General features: G+C 37.0%; 2 protein-coding genes across 2 annotated transcripts in view; both read right to left on the bottom strand.

The window, feature by feature from the left end:
- The window catches only part of LOC107747760 (plasmalemma vesicle-associated protein-like), a 5,291-nt gene extending 1,240 nt beyond the window's left edge, over positions 1-4,051 (bottom strand). Inside the window, exons 1-5 of the mRNA XM_016562352.1 lie at positions 3,731-4,051; positions 2,796-3,478; positions 1,477-1,561; positions 714-1,402; positions 519-584 (exon numbers count right to left, since the gene is read on the bottom strand). Of these exons, the coding sequence (XP_016417838.1) occupies positions 528-584; positions 714-1,402; positions 1,477-1,561; positions 2,796-3,185 (1,221 nt within the window). The 5' untranslated portion in view covers positions 3,186-3,478; positions 3,731-4,051 and the 3' untranslated portion in view covers positions 519-527. The remainder of the gene's footprint in view (positions 1-518; positions 585-713; positions 1,403-1,476; positions 1,562-2,795; positions 3,479-3,730) is intronic.
- A 1,691-nt stretch (positions 4,052-5,742) lies between these two features.
- The window catches only part of LOC107747315 (BRISC and BRCA1-A complex member 1-like), a 7,840-nt gene continuing 5,356 nt past the window's right edge, over positions 5,743-8,226 (bottom strand). The window contains exons 8-9 of the mRNA XM_016561783.1: positions 6,776-6,862; positions 5,743-6,692 (exon numbers count right to left, since the gene is read on the bottom strand). Coding sequence (XP_016417269.1) covers positions 6,492-6,692; positions 6,776-6,862 — 288 coding nt within the window. The 3' untranslated portion in view covers positions 5,743-6,491. The remainder of the gene's footprint in view (positions 6,693-6,775; positions 6,863-8,226) is intronic.

Genomic DNA, 8,226 nt, shown 5'->3' with positions numbered 1-8,226 from the left:
CCGCCGTAAAGCAAGAAGAAGAAGACGCCTCACGCGCAGGCTGAAGAAGAAGACGCGAACGCGCTCAGGACAGTTCAGACATTGCGGTGAAAATCAGAGGTAAAAAACTATATAAATACTGTTCAGTTTCTTGCACAGACAGATCGTTTCGTGTCTTAAGACCTCAATGTATCGTCACGAGCCGCAGGGTTTAATTTGGTTTTGTTTGTGTATGTTTTATGACTCTCAAAGCCGTGATTCCCATCCACTGACATTATAGGACTGACGGACTGCAACGGTTTGAGTTAAAAATCTCCGTTTGTGTTCTACTGAAGAAACAAAGTCACCTACATCTTGGATGCCCTGGGGGTCCAACACCTGCTTTAGGATTTGATATTTCCAGGCAGATTGGTGATAAACTCTGCGGGACGCAGGAGCAGAATTGGACACCCCTGGTGTAGCATGTAACAAATGAACAGTAATGCCCTGCACACTTTAAAGTGATTATATTGACTTTCCAATGAATAAAGACCACTTACCTTTAGTGGTTAATGGCCCCTACCAGGTGTGGCTATGCCAGGGGGTTGAAGACCAGCAGGTTTGGGCTGCACAAACAGTGAAGATTGATTTGAGTTAATTACGACACGCTCTACAGCTTTCAAACATGCAATTAGGCTAAAAATGGCCACCATGGAAGATTTTCCAGATGTTTTAAGCGTCATCATAACTCCCACCTGTTGTGCGCAGCCATTTCGCAGGGATATAAGGGTGGCGTCATTCACAGAAAGCTGGGCTTCTAGTAGGTCTCTGGCGTCCCTCAGTCTGCTTTGCTCCTTGAGAAGCTGCTCCAGCTGCTTGTCATACTTCTGTTGGGCATCCTGCAGTTTTTTGCTGCTCTCCGCAGCCTCTTTCTCCCGGTCCGTTTTGCATTTGTCCAGTTCTGAAGTCAGTCCCGTGTTCTGTACTTCCAACCGGCTGCTCTGTTTTTGAATGCTGGAGACCTTCGCTCCCACGTTGTCCAGGTAGCTCTGGAACTTGTCCTCCACCTGTCGAGAGAGGCTGGAGCAGTTGGAGCGAATCCTTTCCATCTGCTCTTCCTGTTTCGGGCAGGTGAGGTGAAACGTGACCGAGTTGGTGAAGAAGTTGTCGATTTTGGTCAGGAAGGCACTTGTGACCGTCTGGATGCCTTGGAGGGACTCTGCAAAGTCTTCTTTGCATTTCTTGGTGTACACATCAAGCTGGGATTTCAAGTTCATGGTTTCTTGCCTCAGCTGAATCACCTGGCTGTGATGTTCATTTTTATCCTTCACTGCGTTGTCCAAGTCAGTTTTAAGGTACTCCACCGTTTGGCTGAAGTTGCTCTTAAGGATTCCATATAGAACTTTCTGCTGTTCCAGAAGAGTATTTAGAGTTTTTATTTCACCTGAGAAGAGAAAAGAGAGCCATGTCAGCAGGACGGTCTCTTTGTGAAATTGGTCATTCATTGATTGCACTCACCATTCTGATTGTTGTTGCTTGGTGGACATGGGAGTGGAGTATATCGAGTGCTTGGAATCTTTGCTTTATTGGCCTCACAGAGAGACTGTAAAACAGCCAGTCAAAATCAAGCTTGTAATTATTGTTAGGGTTTCAAGATTAATCACACCTTATAATATCAAGACAAAAATGAAACTTTAGTCCTCCTTTGCACACTCTCATGTCATTGCACGCCTGAATGACTTACTTTCTTCTGTCAAACCACAAAGATATTTAAAAAAATGTCTCCAGTTTTTCATTTGTCCATACAATGAAAGTCAGTGTCAAATTATTTTGAGCCCCATTGACCAACACAATGGCAACATCCTTCAAAGAATCTTTTTGTTTGTTCAACAGAAGAAAGTAAGTCATACAGGTTTGGAACGATACATACACTGCCGTTTAAATGTTTGGGATCAGTAAGATTTTTTATGTTTTTTTTTTTGTTTTTTTTTTAATGAAGTCTCTTATGCTAATCAAGGCTGTATTTATTTGATCAAAAATACAGAAATATTGTGAAATATTATTGCAATTTCTAATATTGGTTTCCTATTTTAATATACTTTAAAATATAATTTATTTCTGTGACGCAGTGCTGAATTTATCAGCCAATACTCCAGTCTTCAGTGCCACACGAACCTTCAGAAATCATTCTGATATGCTGATTTATTATTAGTCTTGAAGCTGTTGTGCTGCTTAATATTTTTTTTTGGTAACGTGATACTTTTTTCTCTGATGAATAAAAAGTTTAAAAGAACAGCATTTATTCAAAATAAAAATCTTTTCTAACAGTATGTCTTTACTATCACTTTTTATAAATTTAACATCCTTGCTGAATAAGTATTAATTTCTTAAACAAAATTTACTGACCACAAATTTTTGAATAGTAGTGTATATTGTAACACAAAATGTCTATTTTGAATAAACACTATTCTTTTAAACTTTTTATTTATCAAAGAATCCTGAAAAAAGTATCACAGGTCCCAAAGAAAATTAAGCAGCACAACAGTTTCCAACACTGATTATAAATCAGCATATGATTTCTGAAGGATCATGTGACACTGAAGACTGGAGTAATGATGCTGAAAAATCAGCTTTGATCACAGGAATATATTATATTTTAAAGTAAATTAAAATAGAAAACTGTTATTTTAAACATCAAAAATATTTCACAAAATGTGTTTTTTTTTCTGTATTTTTGATCAAATAAATGCAGCCTTGACGAGCATAAGAATCTTCTTTAAAAAACATTAGACATTTTACTGATCCCCAAACACTGTACAAGCAAATAAAAGACTTACAAGTGACTTCTGCAAGTTACTGCTCTTGATCGTTGTTAAGTTCAAGTCATTTTTCAGCTTTGCTATCTCTTTATCCGCCGCATCCTTCTCTCCAGTCTTTGCCTTGAGGGCGCCGGTGAGGTCAGCTTTGTCTTTTCTGAGTTTGGTGTTGTCTGTAGAGAGCTTGTTGAAGGCCAGCTCCAGCTCTTCCACTCTCTTCTCCTCGGCCGTCTTCTCTGGCTGGCCGTACACGAGGAAGAGCACCAAACTGGCGATGATGAGGGACTGGATCAGAGACGAGAAGAAGAAGACGATCCTCATGTAGTAGCCGCAGCTTTTCCCCTTCTTCGCCTTGTGGATCTTTTTCGTCTCCAGTCCGAGAGTGGCCCGGGAGTAGCTGCTGTTGTACATTTCTGAGGTCCGGTTGTGGGAATGAGACAGACCTTCGGACGGTTGTGATACTAAAGCTTTGTTATGAAAAGCAATGGTCAGAGGTTACACTTGTGGGCAATGACATGTAAACACTTCTGCCAGGACTCGGGGCGGGAGCTGTGTTTATAAGACACACTTCCCATGCTGTGACTCTTTCCGGGCCCTCCCCGGGAAAGCTCCAGAGGTTAACGGTACTTCACACCGAACCTACGGAGATCTCCAAAGACAGCCAGAGCTCCTCCCGTACTTTCCCTCATAAATCACACCAAACCCTGTCAAGGAATGCAGACCACCGTCAAACATCTAGATAGCACTTATTTCATAATCTCTGTAGTTGTTCTTGGCGTCCATATTGGTAGGTATTTCTCAGTTTGAGTTAATGAACTTAATATCAGCTGTCCTTTTGGAATCAGCCACTTTGGCCAAGAAAAACAATGTTCCTGCAAAGGACAAAAGCTGGTCCTTCCATCTCTTCCTGGATCAGACCAGACATGATGATAACACATCTGATCAAAACAACCCACCTGAAACCGTTTCCTGCAGAGCCGCATCGGTGGAGTCGGAGGGACAACAATAGTGACCCGTCATCCTCCTCGCAGGAATGAATAACAAACTCTCCCAGAAGTCCAGGAGGCGGCAGCACGTTTGATCCCGGGCTGGCGATGACGCTCGCAGCTGACAGTCGTGTCTGGGAGAGTGTGAAGAGGGGACGTAAAGTAAGTCAGGGCTTTTCCTGCAGGCCATTGTCTCCTTGCCAATCCGTCCTCAGCGGAAAGTCATTTACAGAGGGTTTTTGAAACGAACTGAAAGTTCTCACAAAATTCCCTTACAGAACGCTTAAAGACAAAAACAGGAAGCTGATTCTGCAAAAGACAGCCGAACACAAGACAAATGAGCTGTGGTTATTATAGGGCATCAGAGTCAGAGCTCAACATCTAGTCATTACTCCAAGAATTTTTGGGTCTCTCAAGTATTCAAGGGACAGTTCACCCAAAAATGAAAATTGCCATCATTTATAATTTTCTTCTGCTGAACACGAAAGAAGATATTTTAAAGATTGTTGTTAACCAAACAGCTGCTGGTACCCATTGACTTCCATAGAATTTTCCCCCAATACTAGCAGCTGTTTGGGTACAAACATTCTTGAAAATATTTTCTTTTGTGTTCAGCAGAAGAAAGAAACTTGAGGGTGAGTAAATGATGACAGTATTTTAATTTCCCTTTAAGTTTCATTTTAAAGATCATTTCAAGCAAAATTTTATTATTTACTCACTGTCATGTCAGTTGTCTCTGGAAAACAAAAGTTGAGCATTACAACCTATCAGTAAATCACATATTTGTAGGTATTCACTCTTAAAAATAAAAGTTATTTTTTGGCATTTATGGTTCCAAGAATGTTTAGAATCCATGGAAACTTTCCATTCCACAGAATGTCCTTTAGATTATTCAAATGTTCGTCACACTAAGAAAACATTTTTTATTTTTTATTTTTTTTAAGAACTGTGCACTTTGGGGATACTTCAGGGAACCAAAAATGGTTATTCTATGGAAAAAAAAAAAAAGAAAAAAAAAATGGAATCCTTATTTTTAATAGACCTTTTCTAAGAATTTAGCACCTTGATTTAGGTTTTCCTCCATCTTTGTTTACAGCTTGGAACAAAATTGTTCCCAGAACTAAAGAGGTTGCAGGGTGAAAAAGGTTAATGATTATTAACACAATAAAGGAGAAAAAAACGGTGACCTGAAAGCTCTTCCGACTATTATCTGTGAACCTTTGTGCTGCTCAACAGCAGGATACAGAATCACCGATGCATATGAGTTTGTGTGGTCAAAGAATCAAACAAAGCAAATTCTTCTTTAAGAACACAAACAATACCATTTAATAATCCCAAAAGTAAATTCCCCAATGTAATCAACATTATTCACTATGAAGACTAATGACCGTTTTTGTTGTTGTTGTTCAGCTGTACTCCTGCGACCTCTTGTGGACACAATTGCATTGCTGCTTTAATTTTCCCATCAAGAGTTTTGTTTTGCATATTTACAAGTAAGCAGTTTCTTTAGTGGATATGTTGCATATTCTTCACCACAACAAAAAAAATCCTCTAGTTCGAAATGCTTGTCACCGGCATGTATAATGCACTTTTTTTTTTTCAAACCCTTCCTCCAAATGTAAAATTCACTGCCGCTCTCCAATACTTTATTAACTGGATGTACATTTAGCACAGTATACAATAATAAAGCAATAAGCCCCAAGAAGCCGTGGTTTACAGTGGATTTATAACAGCTAAGGGGCGTTGTTAGGCACGACGCGAGGCGCTTTTATAAAACGGTTATTCCATATACGTAAGTAAGGTTTCACAAAATAAAACAGAGCAAATAAAGTGTAATGATATTAATAAAAACATTATTCTTCCGCCAAACAATGTAGTTCCTCAGAATCAGTTGTGGTTGCAACAAAGTGGTTGCCAAGCAACACACAAACGTAAACAAAGATGTGTTTGTAGAGTAATTTACAACAGCTTCGAACGCGGCTCAGCCAATCAGAATCAAGGACCGGAACTATCCGTTTTATAATGCAGTGTAGCATACATCCATATAAAATCTGGTGCAATAATCTGAAATATCATCTGATTTGGTGGAATATAGTAACCAATAATATCATAGATTGCTTTTCACTATCCAGTCAAATTATGATGGACAGCATCAAGCCCTGCCCATTATTAGTTCCCACTCATTTTTTTTTTTTAACTTAAAAATGTCCGTTCAAATACCTTATTTAACATGGTTGTCTTCTAAAACAATCTGTCCACAGCTACACGGTTTCTATACCATAATATTTGTTGGTTTGTATGTAAGGCACGCATGTAGCAAATGAGTCTCACAGAGCATTTACGTTTCATTTATTCGACAGGAACAAGCAAACAGTATTTATTAGTTGCTGTCTAGATGAAACCATTAGCAGTCAATGGATCTCTATGGCCATCATTCACATGAAAAATCTCCACCACATAACAAGCAGACGTTTGAGAGGTGTATCATGTATCCCTTTACACGACGTTGATAGCTGACATTCTCAAAAACTAACTGGTTAGCTTTAATCGACTGTGCCACAACAGGGTCTTGAGCTATAGGTTATTCTGCTGTGCTAAATTAAGACACTGAAGTTTTCAAAAGTAATAAAAGGCATTTCTAGTACAGAAAGAGCGGGCAAGGCCATATATACACAGTTATTCACAGGTCACTCCTTCATTTTGGAGTGGATCAGTCTGTGGTTATGCAGTCTCACACCGTGGCTTCGTTCTCCGGCGCGTCGTCCTCCTCCAGCAGACTGTAGGACGCGTGGCTCTGGAAGGGTCTCTGCAGCGGGTGGCACAGCAGTTTGGCCATGCAGTTGTGCAGCTCAAGAGCAGGACCACACAGTGACACCTCAAAGCAATAACACATTCCCTTAGAGTCCAGCTCACTGAAGGAGGCGTACACGTCCTGACAACACAGACACAAACATTCAGTATCCTCTTTATAAAAACTGACACGTATGGCTCGAGGGAATCATAGGACGCTCAAACCTTCCAGCTAGTGTCTTCTGTTTGTTCTTCAGTGCCGTTATGAAGATAAACAACATCAAAGAAGAAATAGGGAGACTGCAGCATTTTCTGAAAAAAAGAGAGAATATTAGGAACATACAGGATTACTCATTGAATGAAGATACTGTTATTTTAAGTATCACTTTTAAGTATCACTTAGATACTATTATAGTGTTTGTTGTTATTTAAGATTTTATTTTTATATTTTATGATTTCATGTTAATTTTAGTTAAAATTGTACTTTTTAGTTTATTTAATTTTGTTTTTGTGATTTTTTACTAGTTTTTGTAGTTTTTACATATGTCTATATATTTTTTTATTAATTATTTTTAATAATAATTATTAATAGTTTTATTTAAAAAAATTAAAGTTTTAGTCATTTTAGTATTTTTTTTTTTTCAAATTTTGCCTTGGAAACTAGCTGAAATATAATAGGTTTGAATTTTTTTGTATTTTATTTATTTTATTCTATTTTATTTTATTTTCAGTTAATATATATTTTATTTCAAGCAATGAGCATGTTTTATATATATATATATATACAAATTTTTAGTTTTAGTTAACTTTAATAACCCTGTTTTGGACTAAATTTCTAAAGGATTCATTTTCTTTAAAGCTGAATGAATTTTTGTGTTCTTGATTTCATTTGGCTTTGAAAAACATTATACTGTTATAAATAAAAATTCTGTCTAAATTCAGTGACTTCCTAAATTTACTTCCTAAACCATGAATTAAAAATAAATTTTCCTTACAATTTGAATATAAGTGGGTAAGCAAATTTTTTTTAAATCTATTTAAAAAAAAAAAATTTTTTTTTTTACAAATTACACAAATTATTAATTTATTCATATCTTTATTTATTTATTTATTTTGTGAAGGAGTTGTACCACATGACATTTTACATCCTGAGACAGTCTTGAAGGTTTTTAGGGGTCCTCTTTCACTTCATGTTTTGTTTTCGTTTTAATTACTTTTTCTTATTTGTGTATGTTTGAATTGTTTTTAGCTTTATTTTTTTGTTTTCATTTAAATGTTTTAGTTTTGAAATGTTGTTGTATGCATTTGTCATTTTTATTTAATTTATTTTATTTTCTTAAATGTGTGTGTATATATAGTATTTATAGAGTTTTAGCTTTTAGTTTTAATTACTTTTTCTTATTTGTAAGTCGCTTTGGATAAAAGCGTCTGCTAAATGACTAAAAGTAAGTAAAGTTTTATTTTCTGTTATTTCTGCATATTTTTGCACATTGTTGACTGCACCACATTGATTTGATGGACAAAAGCTATGGCCACATTTACTGTTGTTCTGCAAACTTTCACAGATAAAATCCAGTAATTTCAACAGGAATCCAAGCAAAAGGTAATTTTGCGTGAAAGATTTCCCCACATATTTTGAAATCACTGTAAGAATGAATTATATTTTAAAGCACATA

Source organism: Sinocyclocheilus rhinocerous, unplaced genomic scaffold (genome assembly GCF_001515625.1).
Source record: "Sinocyclocheilus rhinocerous isolate Xijiao unplaced genomic scaffold, SAMN03320098_v1.1 scaffold671, whole genome shotgun sequence".
In the NCBI taxonomy this organism is placed as follows: domain Eukaryota; kingdom Metazoa; phylum Chordata; class Actinopteri; order Cypriniformes; family Cyprinidae; genus Sinocyclocheilus; species Sinocyclocheilus rhinocerous.
The sequence above is the reverse complement of the archived record's forward strand: the minus strand, read 5'-3'. Positions and strand labels throughout refer to the sequence as shown.